Below are 26,995 nucleotides of genomic sequence, written 5' to 3'. Positions count from 1 at the left end.
AATAACTAACAGGAAGCCCAAAAACACCATGGGAAAGAGGAAGAATTAAGCTAAAGCCATTTGCTATTCTCAAATAGCATAGACCCATTGAATCAATAGGACTTAACATTAATGTAGCCTTAAACCAGTCACATTGATTCAATTAGTTATTCTCTCTTCAATGAACTGAGAGGGAAAGGGAGATAAATTACAATTGGATTTAGCTCAAAGTATGGAGCTCTATAGGCCTAAATGCCCCCAAGGGCACCAGGCCATGTTTGATGTCAAAAGCTATACAGGGCCAGTTCTGGTTATTACTTGGATGGGGAACTGCCAAGGAATACAAGACTATATTACAAAGCAAGGCAAAGTCAAAGCATTTGACTTTGACAAGAGTATTCCTTTCCTAAGAAAACCACATGAAATTCATGGAGTTGCCATAAGTCAAAAAATAGTGAAGCAAACCTTCCAACTGTCCCAGTCTGATACTCTGCCATTCCATTTCTCATCTGCTTTTAAAATGTCTGGGTTTTGTTTCTTCCCACTTTTGTCCTTCAGAGTTAATAAATAGGAACACAAAGTTTGCTTGGACATGGAAAGCCTCATACCCTGCAACTATCCAATTTGGCAAGGACAGTCCAGATTAATACTCTGCTGTCCCACTTTCTCAACTCTTTTTAAAATTTCCTGGTTTCACTCCTCCCACTTTCCCTCTTTGCCCTCAGCTTATTTCAGTTACTGCAATCATAGTTCAAAGTGCAAAATTAGTTTGGAGTTAGCTCAGGAGGGAAGAGGTTGCTCCTCTTAAGGGTCTCAGTACCCTAAAGGGCACCAAATCCCATCTGATCTTGGAAGCTTAGCAGGGCCATCCCTGGTTAGTACTTGGATGGGAAACCACTAATCAAAACCAGGTGCTCTAGACTCTGTTTCAGAGGGAAGAATTGGCAAAACCACCTCTGACTCTTTTTTGCCTAAGAAAACCCTATGAAATTAAAAGGGTCACATAGGTCAACAGGTGACTTGAAGGCACGTACACACAGAGACTCCTCTTATACAGTTTATGGTGAAGCTTTCTAAAACAGCTAGTATCTCTTCTCCTCTTGCTTCCACCCCCACTCTGCTATTAGTGCTGACCGCATGTTGGGTGGGCCGTTTGCCTCTTGTGGTTTTCCTCTTCTCTTTGCAGATCTCTCTTAGTAGCTATTGCATCTCTCTGGTGTGAGACAGGAAAGTACCTCCCTGGTGTGACTGAGCAGGGCTTAAGCTGTTCTCCTCTGAGCTGCCATTGCTTCTTGGGGGGTCTTTGGCACATTCTCACTATCAGAGTATCAGATGCCATCTCTTAGCTGAAGCTAGATAAAATGGAAGCAGAGAGGGACGTCTGTGAAGAAGCCAACAGATTCTTAGGTAAGAAAAGGAAAATGGACTCCAGCAGACCTCTTCCAATCCTTCAACGTGTGAGTGCAACTGATCAGTATTTGTAACTGGACTGTTATATGGCAGCAGTGGTGTAAAGGGGCCAGGGCTTGCAAGGTTGAAGCTCTGGGACTTTTTGATTGATAGGGATGATGACATTATCTGCCACCCACCTACCTTTCTCCTGACCTTGGATTCCCTTGTTCTCTCTGAATTTAGCTGAGAGTACACAGAAATAAAGCTATTGTTGTGACTCTTCCCAGTTATAATCCAAACTACAGTGGGCCCTTGGTATCCACTGGGGTTTGGTTCTAGGACTCCCTGTGGATACCAAATCCAAGGATGCTCAAGTCCCATTTTATATAATGGTGTAGTAAAATGGTATCCCTTATATAAAATGGCAAAATCAAGGTTTGCTTTTGGAATTTATATATTTTTAAATATTTTCAAGCTGTGGATGTTTGAATCTGTGGATACATAGGGCTGGCTGTACTTTATGATTCCATGTTATTGTACAGGCAATACCCATTACTTTTACAAAACATCTTGGTCCTAGTGGAGATGGAAACTGATAGATAAACCATACATTTCCTAGATAACAGAAATCTCAATCCAGGTGCCTGCATTTTGGGATTATCTTTGGGACTACCAAAATGAGGGCCTGCACTTCAAAATGTACCACTGTGTAGCAAATATATGAATTTATTATTCTGACAGTGAGCCACCAGAAATGTTTGAATTGCCTGTTCATTGGTTCAGTATTACTCAGAGAAGGTATTGCTTGAATGCTACACCTTCATATTTTTGTTCTGTGTCATGTAGGACTTCCCTATTTCTGTCATGGTAAGCAATGGCCAAAAAATGAGATCAGGGCTATATACTTCTCTGCCATTTGTGCTCCTCACACTCAAAGTTTTCTAGTTATATCTCTGCTGCACAACAGTTGAAGTGAGATGAACATGACGAGACTGCCTATTCCTCTGTAGTTCTGGTTAGTACCTGGATGGCAAACCGCCAATGAATACCAGGTGCTGTAGGCTATATTTCAGAGGAAGGAACTGGCAAAACCACCTCTGGGTATTACTTGCCTAAGAAAACCTTATCAAAATAAATGAGATTGTCAGAACTCAACAGGCAACTAGAAGATACATACACACATACATATAGAACAGGACAGCTAGCTGTTTTTTTCTAATTATTTGACATTTGCTAGTACTGTAGTGTGCTTAGAGAGCCAGTGTGGTGTAGTGGTTTGAGTGTTTTACTATGACTCTAGAAATAAGGGTTTGAATCTCTGCTTGGGTATGAAAACATGCTGGGTGACCTTGGGGAAAGCAAAGCAAAATCCTCTCAGGTTAACTTAGGGCCACCATAGGTCCAAAATGACTTGAATTCTATTTGCCCTGATGATGACCATTATGTCATGTGCTCCATTATGTTTGTAGTTAAATGCTGAGTGGACAGCTAGGAGAAAACATGGTGACAGTGGGGATCTTTTGAGTGAAAATGTTCATATAGGGCTCAGCAGCTGTAATTTTGAAAGCCATTTTGTTGTGGAAAGAATTTATCATGACTATTTGAAAGGGACAGAAATCATACCAGTGCAACCCCAACATAATGGAGTGCCAGTTCAACCCCGGCTAGGTTATTCCAGGAGTGCAACCCCTGCTAGATTATTCCAGGAGTTGAATTCCAAAAATTAACTTTTTCACAGTGGAAGATGCAAAAACTCAAGTCCAAATGAATGTATTCGGCAGTGAGATTTATCTCAGTCTCTCTAAATGCTTAGTTTGTTAAAAGATCCTGAACATTTCAGTTAACAGGTGATGGCTTTTGGCAGTTGACAGCTAATAATTTGTGAAGTTCATGTCAAAACAAGAATCCGTACCCGAGAAGCACTGTAGTATCATGGAATTACTGTAAGGATCCTATATACAACTAGGACACACCAACCTGTCATGTATGACCCAAATCGGCCTTGACCTATCGAGCTACAGGGCAAGTTACAATCGGAGCTGGTTGTTCAGGTTGTACCTGTGGGGATGGTTTGTTTTTATTTGGCTCTGACTGAGTAATCGAGTAAAAGGCTCTGGGAATCACTGAGTCATAAGATTCCATGGAACTACCCTGTGGAGGGTAAAGCTGCATTCACACTGCAGAAATAATCCAGCCTGATGACCACTTTAACTGCCATGGCTCAATGCTATGGAATTCTGGGAGTTGTAGTTCATTGTGGCACCAGAGCAAAGCTCCAACTTTACTTAGTGAAACTTTGGTGGTTTACAGACCGCCCCTTTGGGGCGGCCTGTATCCGCCCCTTTCCTCGACAGATTGGGGCTCAGCTGCCACAGCGGCAGCCCTGAGACCCTGATCCGCTGCTTTTCCAGGCCGCGGGGAAGCGGCAAAAGGCTGCTTCCCCACGGCCTGGAAAAGGGTGTCCTTAGAGCTTCAAGCCCCAAGAATACCCTGACAGCGGCGGGGAACATGAGAAAGGGGCCGCTCGGCCCCTTTCTCCTTTGTGTCGCTGGCGCAGCTGTGTAAAGGCTGCAGCAGCGACACAAAACCCAGAAGGAGCTCCAAAATGGAGCTCCTTCCGGTGCCGCGGAAAGGGTGCCAGGACGTCACGTCTGCGCCACTCCGTTTGGAGGCAGCGCGGCCGTGACGTCATAATGGTGGCGCCCATGTGTATAGGGCGCTGCCATTTTTACGCCCCCAGTACGTACTAGGGGTGAGACCTGATTGGACGCTGGGTCCTTGGCCGACCCCTAGTATATACTGGGGGCGGAGCAAACACCTGTCTGTAACGGGCCTTTGTTAATTTGTAGATCTATGCTTCTGAAATATTCAGTTTAAGTAGGCAACAAAGGAAACAGTAGGGAAGAAGTAACTTTTTATTGCCATCTTCTCTGGGCTCTGACTCATGACAGCATACTTGTTATACTGTGCCACAGTAATAAGTGTACCACCTTTTTTCCTCTTTACCACAGCTCCTAATAATTTATTGTTGTTTTTCACTAGTCTTGGACAGAAATCAATTTCTGTTATCGTAGCAACAGGGGAGTATATCACATGAAGCTTTTTGGAGATTTTCCAGCTCAGTTCTGACGTGACTGCGGGTCCAGCAATGCTCATTCATGTTGTAAAGTGAATGTATTATCAGATGCCATTCCTTTCTATGGGAGCTCCTTGTGAGGTGCTTCTGCAGTAATTCCAAAGTGACCTCTTATTTGATAAAACTGAAAAAAGTGACTTCACAGAATTATTATTATTATTATTAACCTTTATTTATGAAGCGCTGTAAATTTACACAGCGCTGAGAATTCACATTGAAGCTCACTTCGATTGCACTTCGAATTGATCTGGTGTGGAAAACCACTCCGATGTCACCCCCCTTGGCCCCCTGTGTCCTGCTCCGTCATCCCCCTCCTTCATGCCATCTCCTCCTCTCTGCCAACCAGCCGATCCCATCATCCCCTGCATCCCCTGCGTCCTCCTAGACCCCAATCTGCTCCCCTCCTTCACCCTGCCGCCTATCCTATCAACCCCTGCATCCTCCTAGGCCCCGATCTGCTCCCCTCCTTCACCTTGCCACCAATCCAATCATCCCCTTTGTCCTCCTAGACACCCATCTTCTCCACTCCATCACCCTGCCACCCATCATCCCCTGCGCCCTCCTAAACCCCGATCTTCTCCCCTCCTTCACCCTATCGCTGATCCCATCATCCCCTGCATCTTCCTAGACCCCAATCTATTCCCCTCCTTCACCCTGCCGCCTATCCCATCATCCCCTGCGTCCTCCTAGACCCCAATCTGCTCTCCTCCTTCACCCTGCCACCTATCCCATCATCCCCTGCGTCCTAGACCCCAATCTTCTCCCCTCCTTCACCCTGCTGCCTATCCAATCATCCTCTGCGTCCTCCTAGACCCCGATCTGCTCCCCTCCTTCAGCCTGCCACCGATCCCATCATCCCCTGCATCCTCCTAGACCCCGATCTGCTCCTCTCCTTCACCCTGCCACCTATCTCATCATCCCCTGCATCCTCCTGGACCCCAATCTGCTCCTCTCCTTCAACCTGCCACCGATCCCATCATCCCCTGCCTTCTCCTAGACCCCGATGAAGGATGACAGCTAAGGAGGGGGCAGGGAAGGAGGACAGTGTCCAGAGCCCCTCTGAGCATGTGCAAGGGTACTGATTCAAATCGTTGAACCCTCAAAGTATGCTCTGGTGTGGTAATACAATGTGCACTCACTCTGCTTTGCTTGAATCCGCATCACGTGACTTGCTTGGAATCAAACTGACTCCGCTTCCCTCTCAATTCGGAAGGGCAACAGAAAGGCAACTAGGTGTGGTAAAACATCACATTTTAACCTTAATTCGCATTACTAGATAGGAGTGACTCTGGATCTGGTGTGAAAAAACATCCCACTTTGCACTGCTAGAACAGGAGTGACTGTGGATCTGAGCTGCAAACCCCCCCACGTCTGATAAGGTCCATGAACTCATGTATTTCTGATTTGTTGTTCACACTATTTTTTTTATCAGAACCACACCTATGTGCATTTCTGCAAATTCTGTTGTTCAGACGTGTCAGCACTGTGAATAAAGATAGAGTCAATGATGCAAATCTATTTAAAACACGTTCAAGACATGCAGAGTTTTATCCGAGTTTATCCCTGGGTCTACCTACATTGGTTATCCACACAGCTGACAATGAAAATATTTCAGGAAAACTTTTTTAAAAATTAAAAAAAACTTGAGATGGATTAAGCCTGGTTTTGCAGCATTTTTGGCAGCCCCCACCCAAAATGTAATCGGATGCACTCAAAATGCATGTGAACAACACAGATTCAAACCAAGTTCTACTGTTATTATTTACACCATCATAACCCTTTTGTACGTTGGAACCCACAGGGAACATGTTTGCTTGGAATATACAAGCCACTAGAGGGGAGTCCTGTCGAGGTTTACTTGGCCTGATGTGCCTGTTTCCTCTGTGAAGTGGCAATTTCAAGGATGGAAATGCTCTAGGTGGGCAACTGTGACCATTCAGTTGTGAGTAGCCATGTAGCTGGTTAAACTATGGTCCTCAGGCCCTGTAAGGAAAGAGGAACGTGGGCAATAAGTGTCAGATATGATAGGTCAACACTTTACTAACCTGCAAGTGATGAAATGTCTTCAGTTTCCTATCAGCCCGGGCAAAGTTGCCTATGCAAAGTTTTCTGAGTGCATCTTAACTGGGGTTTCTGTACATTCTTAGACACAGAGAGACTCTTACAGTATAAGCCATGAGCACTCCATAGAAAGATAGCTAGGAAAACGAGGCTGACTAGGGTCCTCTGACCAAAGTAGAGATGCAGATTAGGGAAAAGGAATCTTTGGCTTTCCAGGTGTTTTGGCTCCATCAACCCATCAGCATGGCCAGTAGTAAGAGAATGTGGGTGTTGCAGACCAAATCATCTGGATGTCTAGCTAGATGATCTAAAAAACTAATTCTTCCAAGCTATTTAATTATGCTTCCTGATATGTATTTATTAGGTCAAGTGAATCTAGAATGAATAGCTCTATATTTGCCTTGTGAGATTTCCTTGCAACTTTGATTTCAGTCCAGCAGCCCATGGACGAACATTTTATTTTATCAATTTTGTCAACACTTCATTTTTATCCAATCAAATAAACACTTTATTTTATCCTTAGCTGACATGAGCTTTAGTCACATAACATAATCATTATTCACAGCATATGAATAAACAAAAGGGGAAGCGTAACCATTTGCCCAACTCCTTCAGTTTCCCCATAAATACATGCTTTAACAGAGAATCTACAGTTGAAATCACATGTGTTCATAAGACATGGATGCGAATTAAATAAATAAACTGTCACCACAATATTATCCTAATAAAGTTATTGTGCAGCTGTAGATTTTGGGATGGCTTCTCCTCCTTTCTGGGATTTTTATACACATGTTATCAGGAAAGGTGTAAAATATTAAAATATGGAAACATTACTTTTTGGGGCTATAATGCCCAAACTTTTGGGGCTATAATGCCCAGACTCTGCCAGCAGATTTCTGGGAATTGTAGTTCCCCAAAGTAACCTTTCTGATCTCTAAAAATTTACAGTCCATTGGAAAGAGAGGATGAAAAGAGAACCCTTAGAAACTATTTATTGAGAAAAGGTGGTGTACAGTTAAATGGCTTTGGATAAAAATGCCCTTTGGAAATGTAAAAATAACCAATCAATCAAAGTCCATAGGAACCTGCCTTATACAGCATCAGAATCTTGTTATTATGTCGAACTCAGTGCTGTCTTTAATGTTTCTACCCTGAAGATTGTCTTTTAACTCAAAGAGGAGTTAAACTTGGATCCACTTTCCCTTCTTGTTTGTTTAATGTTATTAAGGTTGACAACCTGGTGCGCTCAGTATGCATCTGTTGGAGCTCTCATTATCCACAATCATGCTGGCTAAAGCTGAAGTAAACTGAGCTCCATCCAGACTATCAGATTAGGCCTTTGAATGGGAACTCCATGATAACCCTGAGAATAGCTATGCGTGGGCAATGCGGGAGGAGGTCCAGTCCCCTGCCCCAAAGTGGCTCCCCACAATTGTTATATTGAAGTTTAGGACTTGTGTTTAAGTACCTTTCTGGCATTTGCTTTCTCCTCTTTTGTCAATGCCCCCCCCCCAAAACAAACTTGCATAAATATACAAATAAGTGTTGAAGAAAAACAGAACCTGAGTTGGGTTGTTCACCTATTCACCTCCCACTCCTATGCAATGCCTTTGATAAGCATGTGACTCCTTAGAAATTCAACAGGTGAAGCGTTCTCCACCCTCTGCCAGTAGCATACCTAGGAAAGCAAAACCTGTTGAATTTCTATTTGCCATGCAGCTGCCAAAACCTAGGAACCTTCCATGAGGAGAGAGAGAGAGAGAGAGAGAGAGAGAAATAAAACTGCTGAGCCAGATGTGACTTCTTTGCTTATAGGCTGAAGATTACAATGGTCTGAATCCACACAGAGACCTCGTGACCAGTGGTTCTCAAACTATGGGGTGGATGCTCCCAGATGTTTGTGTGTGTGATGAGACTTGGATGTACTGATCCTCCCTCCTCCTCTTTTTCTCCCTAAGGGAGGAGGAGGAGCTATATTCCTTAAAATGTTAAAATAGGAATATACCTGAATGTTTGAATGAAAATACACACAACCAAACAAATAAAATATTTTTTTCATATACTATTTTGAGTGGAGGGGGCACAGCATCCTTGGTGGTGCAGTGGTTAAATGCCTGTACTGCAGCCACTCACTCAAACTCAAAACCACAAGGTTGCAAGTTCAAGACCAGGAAAAGGGCTCAAGCTTGACTGAAGCTTGCATCCATCCTTCCGAGGTTGCTAAAATGAGTACCCAGATTGTTGGGGGCAAATTAGCTTACAGTTGTAAACCGTTTAGACACTGCTTAGGCGGTATGAAGCGGTATATAAATGAAGCTTGTTTGTTTGTTTTGTTTGTAAAGGGGGATCACAAGGGTAAAAAATCTGAGAACCACTACTCTTGACCATCAAATGGGCCATACATAAAAGCAGGGGTAGGCAACCTGCGGCCCAGGGGCCAGATGCGGCCTGGCAAGGCCTTGGGACCGGCCCCAGCCCGGTCCTGCCGCCGACTGCCGCCGGGGCCTTTGGCGTCTCGTGCGAGGGGCATGGTGGGGCAATTGTCTATAGAAGCCTCAGAAACATGCATTTATCTTAACATTTTTTTTAAAGATCAGCAAATTTTTTCGCATGCCCTCCATTTATTATTTAAAAAGTGCCCTCCATTAGAAAATTTTGTCCTACATTTGTCCCGGTTTATTTATTTATTTAATTTTTTTAAAAATTATTTTATTATTTATTTTTTGGCTTCGGCCCCCCAGTTGTCTGAGGAACAGCAACCCGGCTCCCAGCTCAAAAAGGTTGCCTACCCCTGCATAAAAGACTAAAGTGGTAGATACTCCATTGACTGCTGTTAGTGTAAATTCCATTGTGAAGTGGAAGGGTTCACCAACCAGACCTGGTGCCTCCTATGTGGCATCAGAATATTAGGGCAAACCCCATGCCAGGCAACATTCTCAGAAATGCCATTCTATTAGAGTTTGACGTCAATAGGGTGTGACATGTACATTGCCTGTAGCCCAGCAAGCTAAACAGGTTAGTTTGAATCTCCACAAAGCTGCAGCTGATGTGAAGAAATAGTGCAGACACCATTAAGACCTACTCTCCTCCAGGTAGAAAGAGGGAGAACAGCAACTGTCCAGCTCATAACACAATCATCCCAATTTAAGACATGAACAGGGAGAATGAGTTCCATTGAATTCTGTGGGACAATGGATGTTGTCACAAATTATTATTAAATCACCTTTTTTTCCTTTTTGCATTTCCACAGCCTGTCTGTTGAATGCAAAACTGACACTGACCTGGTTATAAGACAGCTCCCTTCCACTTTTGTACTTATACAGATAACATTAACAACAGAAGCAATGAAGGCCAAAAGTGTTATTACATCATGCTAGCTTGTGAAAATCCTTTGTTGTTACCTTGCATTGGTAGCAGAAGGGGGCAGTGGAGGGTAAGAAGCTGTAGAGCCTTCTTACCCTCATGTTTTTCCACTAGAAAGCCATAAATATAGGCTCTTCTCAGTAAGACTTAAAGGCATCCTGCTTCTAACTGTGGTCAGGAAAAACCAACAAGAACCCCCTCCCCACTTGCACCTAATAATCAGAGGAATTGCTAGAGTCCTTTATCTAAGTTATCTATAGTCCACACTGACTTATGTCACAACAAACAAGTTTTTGTTGCCATTGTTATTTTTAGCTGAAACAAGAATGCCTTTTGTATTTGTTAAAACTGACAAATTTCCAGTGGGATAGCTGTGTTAGAGACACCAAAACTAACCACAGTGGTCCCTTGGTATCTGCAGGAGTTTGGTTCCAGGACCTCCCGTGGATACCAAAATCCATGAATGTTCAAGTCCTGTTAAATATAGTAGATACTAAAATAATGTCCCTTATATAAAGTAGCAGATTTTCTTTTTGTAATTTATATGTTTTTCAAAAATATTTTCAAGCCGTGGATAAAGAATCTGTGGATAAGGAGAGCTGACTGTATGAGTCTTGTGATGCCTTCAAAAATACGGTAAACAAATTTATTATAGCATGGTTAAGGGTCAACCATATATAGAGAGCAGGAATAGGGAACCTCAGGCTATGGGACAAAGCTTTGACTTTCTGGGGATCTAATCTCTTGGGTTTTCTTGATGGCCTTTACATTGTTTGATAGCTTCATATTTCTTGCACAGGTTCAACCCCAATTTAAAATGTTGAAAGGCCTCTCTTAGTGCTTAGGTACTAGTAGCAAGAGCTTTAAGCGAAAATATATTGGTATTTTGTTCCAATCCCTTTGCCTCTTGCTCCATCTGCTAGTGGAATGCAATCCTTAAGAACTTCCCTGAAATTAATTTAGCCTTAGAGTTAAATAAGTTACCCACATTTGACATATACAAATATTATTGATTTTAGAAATGTTACTGTTTTGAATGACAATTCCCTAAGCAGTATCACCAGTGATCAGGATGCCTGTGGGATTCTGGGAATGTAGCCCAAAAAATAACTTTTCCAAGCTCTGAATCTTGGACAATGCTGTGCGCATCTGTTGAACTGGGTTATTGTCCCTGAAATTTCATGCCAAGATCAATTTGTTAATCTTTAAGGTTCTATCAGACTTTTTGGAGCATTGTGCTGGTGTAACTCCAGGATATACCAGTAGTTGTACTTTTTACACACTTATATAACACGTTATCTATTACCCCCTGACTCAAGCCATTTTAATTCACCCACAGTGCAGAGGTTAAAGTTTAAAATTTAGTTCTGCAAAAATCTCATGCAGATGCACACACATGGCTCATAATGGACCCCAGCATGTCATGTAGAAAAATACCATTGCATAAACATCGGATGCTTATGCTTTGCCAGCACAGAAGGGGATATAGGCCCTTGCATTCTTGAGTGCCGTATGTGGCTGCTCCCAAGCTCTGGGATTCCCTCCTTAGTCGGTCTTTCCACCAGTACATTAAAACTTTTTTTAAAATTCCAACAGGTTTTTGGGAATTTATTGCAATGGGCTTTTAATTTTGTGGTGTCTTTTTGATTTTTATCTTCTTATAGATTTTAAAAGATTTTAATTCAATAGAGTGTTTAATTATATTTTAAAATAACTTATAATTTTTTAACTGAAACTTTTGGATGGAGAATATTTTAATGGGCACCTTGAAGAAAGCCAGCATGACAGTTTGTGGTTTGAGTGCTGGAGAAGCTCTGCACCCACAACAAACTCCAACTCCCAAAATTCCATAGCCTTGAGCCAGGGCAGTTAAAGCAGTGCCAAACTGGGTTATTTCTCCAGTCTGGATGCAATCTAGGAATCTCAGAGACCAGGGTGTGATTCCCAACCCAGCCATGAAACCCATTGAGTGACTTGGGTAAGTCACACCCTCTCAGCCTCAGAGGAAGGCAATGGCAAACCTCCTCTCAAAAAAATCAGGCGGAAAAATGAAATACACAGATATAGGATGGGCAACACCTGGCTGAATGAGACTACATGTGAAAGGGATCTGGGAGTCCAAGTAGATCACAAGTTGAACATGAGTCAATAGTGTGACACAGCAGCTAAAAAGGCCAATGCAATTTTAGGCTGCATCAATAAAAGTATAGTGTCTAGATCAAGGGAAGTAATAGTGCCACTATATTCTGCTCTGGTTAGGCCCCACGTGGAATATTGTGTCCAGTTCTGGGCACCACAATTTACAAAGGATGTGGAGAAACTGGAGCATGTCCAAAGGAGAGCGACTAAAATGGTGAAGGGTCTGGAAGCCATGCCCTACGAGGAACAACTTAGGGATCTGGGAATGTTTAGCCTGGAGAAGAGAAGGTTAAGAGGTGATATGATAGCCCTGTTTAAATATTTGAAGGGTTGTCATATTGAGGAGGGAGTAAGCTTGTTTTCTGCTGCTCCAGAGACTAGGACCCGGAACAATGGATGCAAGCTACAGCAAAAGAGATTCCACCTCAACATTAGGAAGAACTTCCTGACAGTAAGGGCTGTCCAACAGTGGAACACACTCCCTCGGAGTGTAGTGGAGTCTCCCTACTTGGAGGTCTTTAAACAGAGACTGGATGACCATCTGTCAGGGATGCTTTGATTGGGATTTCCTGCATGGCAGTGGGTTGGACCGGATGGCCCTTGCTTCCAACTCTATTATTCTATGATTCTATGAAAATCTTGCAAAAAAAAAAAAACAACTTGTGATAGGAGAAAAGGTGGGATACAAATGAATCAATAACAGCAGCAGCAACAGCAATAAGAACATGCCACATTATCCAGCAATATTTCAGTAATTCAGATTCTGTTACTGAATATGGATAATTGATGGTCTAATACTCCAATAAACAACAGCTGGTAGATTGTGAAACCAAAATATCAAACAAGACTACAGCCATCTCTGGCTATGCAGTCATTGTATTAGAGTGGGAAAAGAATGGTGGGATAAATGGATAATTGTGATTGAGAACATAAATGGAAAAATGGGATACGAAGATGTGGAAACCGTGTGTAATTATACATTCCACATCTCTGAAAATTATTGTTGATTTGGTGATTAAATGAGGTGATAATTCTCTGTTAGCTGTTTGAGGAAGTGTATGTAGAAATCTATATTATTACTATATTTTTCAGAAATAAAATTTCAATTTTAAACAAAGGCTATGGCCTTCTATAGATGAAGAATACATTTAGTTCTTGCAGAAATCCAGTTTTCTCCCAACCAGTAAAGGTAAAGGTTTTCCCTTTGACAAGTTTGTCTAGTCATGTCTCCTAACTAGTACTGCTCTTTTATACCTCTTGAAGGCAACTCATCAATATAGGAACTAGAAAACCTGACAAAGGCTTCTTTCCTAACCTTCTGGTTGCCATGCTATCTGAAGAAGGTAGGAGTGCAGTATCTGGAGAGACTATCAGGTTGGCTATTTGCCTTTGGCAAGTAGACATAATAGTAGGTTCCATATATATTCAGTTGGAAATAAGTCCTCTTGTATTCATTGGTACTTATTACTGAACAAACATACATAGGATCAGGGTGCATATTTCATTGAAAGCAATGTAATGGCACTAAATCCAGAACTAATTTAAATCCTATTCATTTCTATTGGACTTTTAGTGCAACTCTATACATGTCTACTCAAAGAAAAGTATCATGAAGTGCAAACACTTTAATAGTGTTTGTACTCAGGCAAATGAGTACAGAATTGCCATTTGGGGCTCACTTTCACAGTAAGCCACACCAACAAAGAATGCTGCACCACCCTAAAAGACAGTTGTATTGCATCACGCTCTTTTGTGGAGTGAAGCACTCCTTGTCAGATATGTCAACTATTGCCTTTTTGATTGATTATATTTACTGATGATTGGTTTGTGTTTCTAAAATTCATCCAGCTGACCTGTGTGTCACCTCCACTCCAATGTCTTGTGCTTTCCTCTCATGGGATGGAACCTGGCAGTTGCCCCATCAAACCCATTTATATAGTTCTATTCCTGGCAATGGAGGTACAAGCAGGGCAGTTTATCTGCAAACAAACACCAGTGATATGGAAGGTAGAAGTAAAAATACACCATGTTGGGTGAAACTGGCACAGCCTCTGCCAAGCTCTCCTCCGGTAATGATTAAACTGTCAGCCCCTATTTCCCGGCAAGGTATGCTGGCACTGGCCCAGGTGGCACATATTATGCAAATTCACTAGGCGGGAGCTGAGTACCTGTGCTTGGAATTCCCCTAGAGGTTGAGATCATGTTACTTACAGCGCCCTATAAAAGGGACAGGTATGGGGAGGGGCTGAGCCATACATAGGAGTCACAAATACCAGGGCACAGGTGAGCAGCTGAACAGTCTCTGGGATTCTGCTTTGTTAGCCTACTCTTGTGTGGATTAGCTGCTGTTGTTGCTGCTGCTGGAGCACCTGCTAGGTAGGTACATGGGAAGGACTGGCACCCAAGTGGGTGGGAGAGATGCGGCATAGCTAGGCCTGATCTGGTCTTTAACTCTGCTCTGATAAGAATGTTGCAGAGGATGGGGAAAAGTTGCTAATTTTGGACTATGTCATCCCACAGCAAGACCACATTGATTGCAGGGTTCTGAAAGTTATACTCCCAAAGAATAACTTTTCCAAGCCAGGCTGCCTGGGAGTATTCTGGGAGTTATAATGCAAAAAAGTAACTTTTCACCACAACTTGAAAATTTTGTACACTTCATGATCTGATTAATAACTGCTTATTTTGCTGCCACTATGTAACCACCCCCCTGCCTTGTTGATCAGTACAAGCAGAGCAATTGACCATCAGCTTTTTATGTATATGCCTTCAAGTCTATTTACATATCTATTTATGGTGACGCCATGGCATTTCATTTCATCTTGATGCCCCCTTGCCTTTTCGATCAGGACAAGCAGAGGAACTGACCACCACCTTTTTGTGTTCAGTTTGTGATCATCCAAATGCATCTGACTGGCCAACATTGGAAACAAAGTACTGGATTAAATGAAGCATTCAGATTCTGATCTCAAAGAAGCTTACAATTTTTTACCTTTTTGTTCCAGTTCATCCAGCTTTCTGGCAAGAGAATGCATGGCCTGGGTTGGCTCATTCATTCCAGCAGGTGTCCACTGTAATATGGAATTTAGCATTTGTATACCTCCAACAATGAAGCACAGATTACAGAATTGATGGGGCTCGACCTGCCCTTCCTTGAAGATTTAAAGTCCAAAAACAAGATGAGGTGGGGGAGGGATTAGGGGTTGTCAGTGATGAATGATAATGGCTCAGAGGCTAATGTGAGGCCAGCTTGAATCAGGACAGACTTTTTTTAAAAACCAGAGTAAGCCATTGGGCAATTGCCTAAATACCCTAAAGGTGCTAGATGCTTATGATCTTGAAAGCTAAACAGAGTCAGCCCTGGCTTGGGATGGGAGAGCGCTGTAGGCTGTATTTCAGAATAAAGAAAGGCCTCTGAGTTTTCTTTGCCTAAGAGAACTCTAGGACATTCAGGGAGTCACCACAAAATAGATTGATGACTTGAAGGCACATACTATACACATGAAGAAAGAGTACAGTACTTTAAATCATGAATAAAAGAGACAAGCTCCACATGCTTTTGGATGGTCAACTGTTTATTCCTTTTAAAGGAATAAACAGTTGATCATCCAACAGTACATGGAGCTCTTCTCCTTTTTGTTTTCTACATACTGTACACACCCAAGCAACTACTGTGCAAGTACTCTTCTCTCCAGTTTTGGGAGCTTCAACTGGAACTTGGCAAAGGAGCTTGCAAATTAGAGGACATTTTCACTAGTGGAGATGTATGCAGAGTTAACACTGACTATATTAGAATAAAATAGAAACAAAAGAGAGCCCAAACCCACACATCTTAAAATGTAACATTTTTACAGAACAATGGGTCACTCAGTAGCCACTCTTAAAAGTTAATGGGCACGGGAATTTGGAATTAGTTATAGGTATAAAAGCTCAACTTTTTGTCTTCTGTATATTTCTGCTTGCATTTCTCAAGTGGGAAAAATGTCATTTTTGTACCACAGTCAAGTTTGAGTACTGTCCCTTGCAATTTGTGAGCAATGGAAATGAAGAGCTAGTATGATTTAAGATGTACCGGTTGTGATCTAGCTGTGGATCTATAACGACAGTGATTTCAAAGTAGAATGAGCATAAACAATACTTTGAGATACCTGCAGCAACTATAAGGTGATTTGATAATATTTATAGTTTCTATTGGTGATAAAGCCACAGGCATTGCTGATACTTTGTTGCCTATATTTGTAATTGAAGAAAATGTTAAATTTCAGCTAGAAAGTTTTGTGAAAAGAACCCTGGAGTTAAGGTTTTGTACTGGGGAAGAGTCACTTTAAGGTCTTAGGTATGAAACTCACTGGGTGACTGTTGTCTGGTCACTTTCTCTTAGCCTAACCTACCTCACAGGGTTGTTGTGAGATTTTAAAAATGGAACTGAGAACTTTGCATACCACCCTGAGCTGCTTGGAGGAAAAGTGGGATATAAATCCAGTAAAGTTGCTTGGCATCCTTTTGTTTAGTCCCAACAAAAGCAGACCCATTAAACCAATTGTTGAATTGTGACTTAACACACAGATAAACACATCGATTAAATTGGTTTACTCTAGGCAGGACTTAAACAGCAATTTAGGTCAGTATGTTTAATGAATTTGGATCATAGCTTGGTTTATTTCACAGTCTCCTTAGGCAGAAAAATTTGTGGCTCTCCTTTGGGGGAGGCCATCTGGGATGCTGGTGAGATGCTAATCCCACAAGGGACTATAAGAACTGCTGAGAATAGAATAGGAAAAGGAAAGGCTGTTTGATCCATGCAAATTCCCAGTGATGGCACTGCATGTGTTGTGCCCTGCTTCACTGCCAGCGTCTTTCTAGTTGAACTGAGTGGATCTATCCCTGAGGCTAACAATTCCAATCTTGTGTCAGAAACAGCCATGGCCGGATCCTGTGAAATAAGCAACCTCATTTCCAACTATATCAGCGCCATGTACCAGCAAGAGGAAACACCACCTGACCCAGACCTGTTGACCCACCTTGGGGATGATGACAACATTTCTCTTGCTCTTTCTAATACACACACAGCAATGGAGACAACAGGTAGGCTACCAAGTTGCATTGTGTAATGGGATCTGGGCCATACAGTCAGAGAGAGAGAGAGATTGTATCTTGCATGAACATTTGAAGAATTGGTCCTGAAGGACTTGGCTTCCTACAGCAGAAGGAATATAGCACCACAGGTATAATTTGTATGTATGGAGGCTAGTATTCTAATCTGAACTCATGGGAGATATTAATCTCCTTAAGTAGTATCAGGTTAATTAAAAGTAAATACTGTGAAATATGCTCTAAAATATGTTATAATATACTTTTTTTCAGAGCTTGGAAAAGTTGCTTTTTAGACTACAGTTCGCAGAACTCCCAAACAACATAGACATGGCTATACTTACTGCAGATTTGGGGAATTGTACTGAGAAAGTAATTCTCCCCCTCCACGTTCAGCATTCCACCCTCCCTTTATAAAATATGGGGTACCTTGAGCTTGAAAAAAGATAGGAGTGTGAGGCCTTCAATGCAAATGTTTAAGTGAAGTGCTAGGTTAAATAAATCCTCAGTGTGGAATCCAGATCTGTTCACTGTTTTTCTACTCTCTGCTTTTCCAGAAACAATAAACTTTATCCTGTAACCTTTTGCAAATGATGGACCATTGGGCATTGAAAGTCTCTGTAGATACTGTTGCTTTTGGCTAAATATAGTTTTCTAATACAGAGGTGGGGCAATAGTAGATGTGGATCTAGAGGGAAATCTTGGTGCTTTGCAATAGTTCACTTTATGATCAGCAAGAAGAAATTTTGTGGCTCTAAATTCTACTATTGAAATGAAGAAAGCTGGGGTTAACCAAGAGTAGATTTTTTTTGTGGAAGGACTATGAGCTTTTGTTGGTTCTGGTGTATAAATACCTGGCTCTGAATTCTAAGGGTAGTCCTTTTACACTAGGCTCTGGCTGCTGGATCTTGCAGTTTTAGTTAAAAAGCAAAAACAACAAAACATAACAAAACCCAAAGTAGATCCTGCAAGCCTGGAGCCTGCCCACCCCTGTTCTAATGTAGTTATGACTGGTTGAGCTGGGAGCTAAGAAGCTGTTGTCCTAAATGACCTCACCCCAGTGGGGAGGGGCATGTTCAAAGATAAGGGAGCAGGTGACAGGTGTACGTGTTAACCCAACCACAGTGACTAAGCAAGATAAATCCTGTGCGTAAATGAACCGGCCGCACCCTGTGCCTCTCAGGCAGCAAACTGTTCTAGGGGTTGGGTTGGCACTGGCAATGCAGCATCCAGTGCGCCACCTGCTCAACTAATCCTGCTCCTTTCCCCCCTCCCAATTCTCTCCACCTCTGGACAGGCAAACCAACATGGTATGGGGAGATGCCACACTGCTGGAGCAGATCTCAAGTGCTGGAATGGATCAGCTACCATGTGGAGAAGAACAAATATGATGCCAGTGCCATTGATTTTTCCTGCTGTAACATGGATGGCTACACACTTTGCCAGTACTCACGGGACCAGCTGGGAATCATCTTTGGGCCTCTTGGGGATGAGCTCTATGACCGCTTGCATGAGATCGGTATGTGTTGCCACCCCCGACACCAGCCTCTTCCCCCAAATGGCCTACAAGTGTGAACAGAAACTCAAGAATTGTATAAACTGGATAGGATTACCAAGTCTAGAACTACTCAGCCACGATTCTTTTTCCCAGAGCCCAGAGCTTGGGAAATTTACTTTTTTGGACTAGAGCTCTGAGAGTCCTCCAGCTAGTGGCCATGTTAACCAAAGATATTCCAGAATTTATAATCCAAAAAAGTAATGGTTTCAAGCATTGAACTGTATTAGCTCACAGGAATTCTGTCTGACAAAAGCTGAAGAGCCTCTGAAGTGAGACAGTGATGGAAATTTACTATGGACAGCAGCATGGTAGCTATATGGCTTAACTTTTGTGCCTTTTTAATATCAGCTACCCACGCATGCACGCACACACACACACACAGAGAGAAAAGCTTTTCCCATCACTTTTATGCCATGCTGGAATGGCGAGCAGGACTTCACTTGCTAAATTTATCTATGTCCACTGTAGTTAAAAGACAAAAGAACAAAGCCAATGAAGATGGGAATCCTAGAAAGCATTCTAGGACCCAATTTTGTCCTAACTTTTTTATAAGCCAAGGGCTAGGGTTGCATCTTATATTTTGTCCCTGGATGAAACAAGGAGGGGCACTGGGTCTCTTAAAAAGCAGATGGCTTCATTACTCACAAACATTATTTTCTTCTTCCTGAATACTTGTAGCCTCTGTCCCAGATGAACTTGGCTGGATTATATCTGTGTTGAGGAATGAAGATGTCTCCCAAGAGGCCCTTCTCAACTCCAGTCCTTTAGGTGAGGAGATGAATATCTTGGCTCCTTGGTGTTTGTGTGGTTCTGTTCACGGTGTGTGTGTGCATGTCTATGTGTGTGTGTGTGTTTAAATCTCAACTTTTTTTTATTTTTTTCCAGAACTGGGGAACTCATGTAGTCAGGATGACCTGAGCGAGATGAAGTTCACACACCCTTTTTCTCAGCCGGATCTTGGCTACATCTCTGGAGCCATGTCACCAGATAGTTCGGTGTCTTTTGCAGGTAGAATCCCATTCTTCTCTGTTGGTTCCCCTTTGATTCATGCCAGGGTCTGGCTTAGGTAATGTCAGGGCAGAGGCTGAAAAAGTTAATTTTTGGAACTACAGCCTCAGAATCTGCTAGCCAACACTGCCATGGCCGTGTTAACTGGGGATTCTGGATATTACAGTTCTTCTAAGCTTGTCATGGCAAGCTCATCTGTCTTGAAAGTTCTAAATTCCCAAGTGCTCTGTTCCTATGATTAGAGCAAAGAATTAACACTCTGGAAGGAGCTGATCTCTCTTTGCCTCTGCTGCTATATTGACCCCTCTGTTTGTATCCAAGTAGCAAGAGGGCTCAGGCCTTAGTATGAGATTTCCTCCAGTCCGAAAGCTGTGCCCACCTTCTCTGAGTAGAGAGAACTTGTTGACTCTCACACAAGTAATTTGAGCAACACTCATTTCAGGTCTTTTAGCAGAAGCTGAGTTTTAACTTGGCTTTCCTCTCTCCTCAGGGACAATGTCGCACAGCCCTCAGTCCCAGGACTCCGGTGGAAGTGACCTGGACCTTGATCCCATAGATATAAAGCATTGCCCCTTTTCTGATGGTAAGACATTGGTGGAGCTTTTCAGGATAAAAGCTGGGTTTCAAGAAACAACTATCTAATGTCGAGTTGTGAAAGAATTCTTCCATAGCTTGAAAAAGTTGATTTTAGGAACTAGACTTGCTGGCTGTGGGATTCTGTGGTTTGAAACAATAACCCTTCCAAGCTGTCAGAGGACCCAGCTCAGTCCCTTCCCCACCTTCTGTCACCATCTTTCTGTGCATTATCTGTTATGATGTGGCATGTGTTTTGTTTGTTTTTGGCTGTTTTTAAAAAAAATCTCTTACCTTGTAATGTTGTCAATATTCTATTGGTCTTTTTATAACGTTACAGCCATAGTGCTGAGGGCTCATGTGGATGAAGGGCAGATTATACATTTTAAAAATAAAATATAAATACACAGATGTCACCAACACCTGTAGGAGGTAGGGGTCATAGACTAATTGTGTAATATGAATTCTCACCTCAGCTTCAGGCCTGTGTATATACTTTGGATAAAACTAGATCTTAGAGGCAACTAAACATTTTCTCAATCAAAATCCCCTGAGGAATTACCTTTCCTTCTTTAAAAGGAAGAATATGAAGGAGAAGGAACTCTGTCTATTCTTCAGACAGTGGTGTGAAGAAATGCATAGAGGGTGATACTGTAAATGAGCCCTCCTCTCCTTTTACAAGGAGGGATGGATTTAAAACCAAAGCTTTTTTGTTTTACATACAACTACTATCTAAGCACTGGAGACTCAGAGGAAGGAATGGGCAAAGCCACCTCTGAGTATTCCTTGCCTAAGAAAATCCTATTAAATTCATGGGGTTGCTATAAGACAACAAGTGAATTGAAGGCACCCACCCACCAACCCACAATCTTAAGAAGCTAATACCTTCCTATCATCAAGACAAAGTAACACATATACTATTCTCAGAAGGGAGGGTGGCTAATCAAGGATCTTCTGATATTGGAAAATTTTGCCACAACTCAACATTGAAGGGAGTAGAACAGAGAGGAAAAAATTGTGAAGCTATTTGTGGCAAATGGAGACAAGTAAAAGTGAGAAACAGCAGTTGAAACAGAAGATGTTGATACTGAAGTGGTTATGTATTCTGGTTGCCTTCCCCAGCCTGGTGTCCAACAGAGAAACTGAATTACAGCACCCATCATTTCCAACTAGCCGACTCATGCTGCTTAATAATGAGAACAATACATCCAAAGGATACAGGATGGGGAATGCTGCTCAAGAAGAAAACTCTCTTTACATTTAGTCTTAATTGCCACCTATCCCTAGAGTCACTGAATCACAGAGTCATAAAATCATAGTACAGTATTCCCAAACGGGGACACTCTGATTACGCAGGTGATGTGCAAATCAATCAGTGAACTATTGTGCTATCAGAAGGGGGGGAAATGTTTTAACTCCAAATTAAAAAAAATTGACTCTCAAATGTCATCCTCCTGTCTAAAGTGTCAGTTAAGGAAGCAAGCAAACAAACAAAAATTGGATGTCAGGGATGCCATTTGGAAGCATATTAATTAGATTGATATTTACTGGGGCATTTGTATAAATGTGTCCTATTTCTCCTTCTCTTTCTACTGATGACTATGCAGAATATAAGAAAGAAGATTTGAAGAAGCGGAAAAGGGGAAGGCCCAGGAAGGTCAGCAAAGACAACAGAGACTGCCTGGAAACCAAAAAGAGCAAACACTGTAAGTAGATTGTTCCCTTGGAAGGGGACTATTCAAGGTGTTTTGCTAGTGCAACCTCCCCCAACCCTCAATCTTCTTGATGTGTTGGACTTGTTGTTCTGTGCCTTCAAGTCATTATCAACTTATGGCGACCCCAAGGCAAACCTATCATGAGGCTTTCTTGGCAAGATTTGTTGTGGAAGGGTGCCTTTGTCTCCCTCTCAGGCTAAGAGAGTATGATTTGCCTAAGGTCACCCAGCTGGGATTCGAACCCTGGTCTTCAGAGTCCTAGTCCAATGCTCAAATGACTACACCACACTGCTTCTTTGTTTTGTACTGCATGTCCCATAACAAGTGGTTAAATTGGCTAGAAATGATAGGAAGGATAGTCCACCACATTGCTACAGCATTTGGTTGAAGATAGATGAACTGCTGCGTGCAGTCCAAAGTTTGCACAAACTTTTTTAAAGATTCTTGAATGCTGCCCTGCTTTGTGTACAAATGTAGTTTCATATCTTACTGGCCTCTGCAACAACTTGGCTTGCAGATGCTGGCCTTTTGCCACTACACCATGAGACAACATATGGCAAATCCAGGATTTATACTCCAGATTCACTAGATCAGCCCTGGGGTACAGTACTTCAATGCCCTTTGTACTACAGTGAGAGAGAGGGAATATTATTGACTCCAAACTGAGGCTGTCTCCATCTGGACTGAACTTGCACACAATAGATTCAAGGTGAATAAAACTTCACTCAAGTATCTGTTAAGACTTCTACATTCTTAGAAGTATGGAACCTATTATAACCAGAGATTGGAAAAGTTATTTTTGGGATTACAACTCTCAGAATTCCCCAGCCAGCATGGCACAGCAAGTTACTTGTGCCATTATGCCACTATCTACCAGGGAGAGCACTTTTGTATTTCATTGCAATCAAATGTGAGTGTCTGTGGAGAAATATACAGTCAGCCCTTCATATCCATAGATTTTTTTATCCACAGATACAAGCATCCATGGCTTGAAAGTATTTTCAAAATATAAAAATTCCCAAAAGCCAGCCTTGATTTTGCCATTTTATATAATGGACACCATTGTATATAACGGGACTTGAGCATCCATGGATTTTGGTATCCATGTGGGTCCTGGAACCAAAAGCCAGTGGATACCAAGGGCCCACGGTATAAACTGTGGGCAAAATGTAGTAAGTAATATAGCAGTAGGCAGCTTTCTGGATGATTTGCACTGGATTAGTAAAAATCTCTGACTTCCAGTTATTTAATAGTAGCAGGAATGAACTAACCTCCTTCCACACAAATTATGTTGCCTAGGTCAACTAGGTGTGTATTTTTAGTGGGTAACCTATATTCAGTTCTGGTACTTAGAACGAATTTCTAAGTGTTAAGTATTTTACATCAGGTTCCAGTTGGTGGAATTCTTGAAGTTTGCCTATCCATGATCTAGACAGCTGAATGATTTTGTTTTCTTGTTCTCTCTTTTTCATAAACAGCCCCAAGAGGAATCCACCTGTGGGAATTTATCCGGGACATCCTAATCCATCCAGAGATGAACGAGGGATTATTGAAATGGGAAGACCGACGTGAAGGCATCTTCAAATTCCTACGTTCTGAGGCAGTGGCCCAGCTCTGGGGGCAAAAGAAAAAGAACAGTAGCATGACTTATGAGAAGCTAAGCCGGGCCATGAGGTAAGTGTTTATTTATTCAAAATAGTAACCTTCAGTGAAATAAATGAAAAGTCCTAGGGTAGTTAATATGCATAGAAAATAGACAATGAAAATATGGTTGCAGTGGATCCACCCTGTCACAAAAATAAAAGTGCATAATAACTATGAGACAGCACTTTAAAACATACATGTACCAGTAAGCAGGACTAAGAAAAATAAATAGGAATAATTTGAAGTCCAAAGCTTTCATGGCGGGCATCCACAGTTTTTTGTGGGTTTTTCGGGCTATGTGGCCATGTTCTAGAAGAGTTTCTTCTTGACGTTTCACCAGTGTTCTCTGAAAATGCCAGCCACAGATGCTGGTGAAACGCCAGGAAGAAACTCTTCTAGAACATGGCCACATAGCCTGAAAAACCCACAAATAGGAATAAAATTATGTCTTAGAAGGCCTTTGTCTTGCCACCAAAAGAACAGCAATGTGAACTGGTTTATCCTGAAAGAAACATAAGGAATGAAGGAGAGATTAGGTTGGTGTCTGCATGGGCCAGAATCCTGGCCCCGAGAATTGCCTGACCTCCCCACCCCCCATTACTTGGGGCCCTCCATTGCAACACCGGAATGCTGTGCATCCCGATGTGCTGTCTGGTGGGGTCACCTCTGCTGTACCTTGTCACTTGGTCTGAGATCAGAACAAGGTGCCCAGCGCCAATCACATAGCTGGGCACCTTGTACTGACCTCAGTGACAAGGCACACTGGCAGCTGTGCAGGGTGGCATAGCAGAACATGAGTGCGAACAGTCACCACAACAGAGGGCTCCGGATCTTCTGGGAAGATCTGTAGCAAATAGTAAGATTTCTTACTCTTTTTTAAAATTGGGCGTACTCCAGGTTTGGTGCTGAATGTAGTGGACATCCTTTGGACTGTTTGCACCAGACTCAGGGACTGGGTCCTGCGTTGTTCAGACTCCCTGCCAAGAAGACAGGGAGAAGCCATTTTATTTGGCCCATACAGGCAGTTTCTGAGAGGGAGGGAGGGAGGGAGGGAAATCTCCCTCTCTTCTATGTTGCATAGGTACACTTTTCTCCTCAAACAACTTATACAATCTGTAACCTATGCCAAGCACCCTGCTGCTGTGTATCATTCTTTGAAGCCAAACACTAGGCTGTACCATAGCATTTTGCAACCCTCTCCATTCCACCACCATACTGGTAACAAAATTGCACTTCAATGCAATATCTGAGGATGACAGGCTATCTTAGGGGTGCAGGACAGGCCATGTAGCGCACACAGATCTCTCCTCTAGCATTTGGCCACCACTCTCAGCCTTGGCAGCTACCTCACTCTGCCTAATGATAGGGCCAGCCTGTACCAACTAGAACTTTTGCCAAGGGAATTGTGCTGGTTGTTACTATCTTTAAAAATAGTAAAGAAAAATCTGGTGTGGTAGGTATATTTAATAATGAGCTATCAGCACTTAGTGGCCACTTGCTAGTTCCAGTTACAGTAGATCCATTTACTCAATGGAGCTTCCATAAATTTTGATTTACTAAATTTCCATTGAGACAAAAGATCTACTGTAACTGAGATTAACAAATGGATTTAGTCATAGTGATGCATAGAGTAGAAAAACAAAACAGACAGGTTCCTGCCCAAAGAATTTACAATCTACATGTTAGAAAGGGAGAGAGGGAGGGAGGGAGGGAAAGTGAAAGAGAAAAGGATAGCAAGAGACAAAAATATGGACAACTGCTTACATTTGGACTGAGTTTTCTGAGGGGGAGTTCCAGGCATTGAGGATGAGGGGGATAAACTGAAAGGTAAGGGTTACAATTTGAAGCATGGAAACCTGAGTTGAAAATCCCTGCTCTGCCATGATGAAACTTGTTTATTAGCCATGGATAAGTCACAGTCCCTTAGCTTAACCTACCCCACAGGGTTACAGTGAGAATTACATGAGAACCTCTTGTTCATCATCCTGAGCCACCTGGATAAAATCTGATACATATCTGTTAATGTGAAAATTATCCCAAACCCTGCCACACCTCTTGTTTTGCTCTCCCTGCCCCAAGTTTCCTATTCAATCATGTACTATAATTCCTCTCATCTGACCACTATCCAAAGTTACTTGCTCTCTTTGGGTTTCCTTTTTGTAAGATCCTGACTTTGTCACTCCTCCCACCAGGTATTACTACAAGCGGGAAATCTTAGAACGAGTGGATGGCCGGCGGCTTGTGTACAAGTTTGGGAAGAACTCCAGTGGGTGGAAAGAGGAAGAGGTGCAAGACAGAAGCTAGGGAGCTTTGGGAGCTACACATGGACTTGGAATTAGCCCACTCTTGCTCAGAGGACCACCTTTGAGCTCAATGCACTGACTGTGGGCTCTGAGCCCTTTAAGCTGCTGTCTCAAGCAGCGTGTGTTTAGACTCAAGCCCTTCCATTGGGCAAGACTTGTGTCCTGGCTCTCCCAGCTTGGGAGTTCAGGTAATTACAGCTGATATTTTGGCTCAAGTAGGTTATTGTGAACCATTATTACATTGTTGTGATTGGACTCTGGCTGCTTCAACACTCACTAGGATTACAATGCCTTTGGCTGTTTGAGATCCTGCACAGAGTTCATCGAGGCAGAAGGAACAGGCCGTTCTTGGCGAGGGCTTTGTCCCAGAGGGCCATTTCACAGGACATTAAATGGTCCACTGATTCTCAAAGCCCTCTCTGCACTGGGAACTCAGATTGGTCACCGTGTCTAGAGAATATGGGAATGCTGATAATCTTGATACCCACTCCAGAGCATGGGCTGGACATACAGCAGCAGACTGGTTAATGCTCCCATTTTAAAAGTGGCAAACATTAGTTTGCATAAGGCTGAGATCTTAGGTCTCAGATTGTCCTGAAGGGAAAAACCTGGGAGCTTTCTGCTTGGCTTTTTCCCAACTATTTGCCAACTATTTGTGGAAAAATTCACTCTACAAAAGTACAGCAACCTTCCCTAGGAATAGTGTCTTCTGACTCTTAATTTATGTGAAATATGTAAACATGTTTATATAATGTACATAGATATCTATTTTTTTCATACCTAAGGATGTGTGATTGTGTCAGGAAGCACTGGGCATTTTCAAAAACTGATGATTACTGTGTTTTTTGCTAATATTCAGCTGGGCTGAAGGAAAAAAAAGGAGATCTTTATTTTGAAATCGGAAGACTATTTGTTCGATGTTGTATTTCTGCTCGTTGGTGACTCCAGGGGAGCCCTGCACCTGCATGACATACAGGTCTCCTGCTTTTTAATAATAATTAACCAATAAATCATTGTTTTGTTGGTTTTTAAA

General features: G+C 42.3%; 1 protein-coding gene across 3 annotated transcripts; it reads left to right on the top strand.

The window, feature by feature from the left end:
* The first annotated feature begins 1,284 nt into the window (after positions 1-1,284).
* Positions 1,285-26,995, top strand: ELF3 (E74 like ETS transcription factor 3). Of its 3 annotated transcripts, none has more exons than XM_042466102.1 (9): positions 1,285-1,386; positions 16,985-17,155; positions 18,459-18,680; positions 19,398-19,487; positions 19,605-19,727; positions 20,218-20,310; positions 21,908-22,006; positions 23,494-23,689; positions 25,852-26,995. In XM_042466102.1, exons 1-9 carry the CDS (start codon positions 1,341-1,343, stop codon positions 25,961-25,963), a joined length of 1,152 nt encoding a protein of 383 aa, XP_042322036.1. In that variant the 5' UTR covers positions 1,285-1,340; the 3' UTR covers positions 25,964-26,995. The 3 variants fall into 3 exon arrangements, with proteins under 3 accessions (XP_042322036.1, XP_042322038.1, XP_042322037.1); XM_042466103.1 differs by lacking the exon at positions 1,285-1,386 and adding an exon at positions 14,314-14,446; XM_042466104.1 differs by lacking the exon at positions 20,218-20,310 and having other exon boundaries at positions 1,292-1,386.

Source organism: Sceloporus undulatus, chromosome 4 (genome assembly GCF_019175285.1).
Source record: "Sceloporus undulatus isolate JIND9_A2432 ecotype Alabama chromosome 4, SceUnd_v1.1, whole genome shotgun sequence".
NCBI classification, from domain to species: domain Eukaryota; kingdom Metazoa; phylum Chordata; class Lepidosauria; order Squamata; family Phrynosomatidae; genus Sceloporus; species Sceloporus undulatus.
The sequence above is the reverse complement of the archived record's forward strand: the minus strand, read 5'-3'. Positions and strand labels throughout refer to the sequence as shown.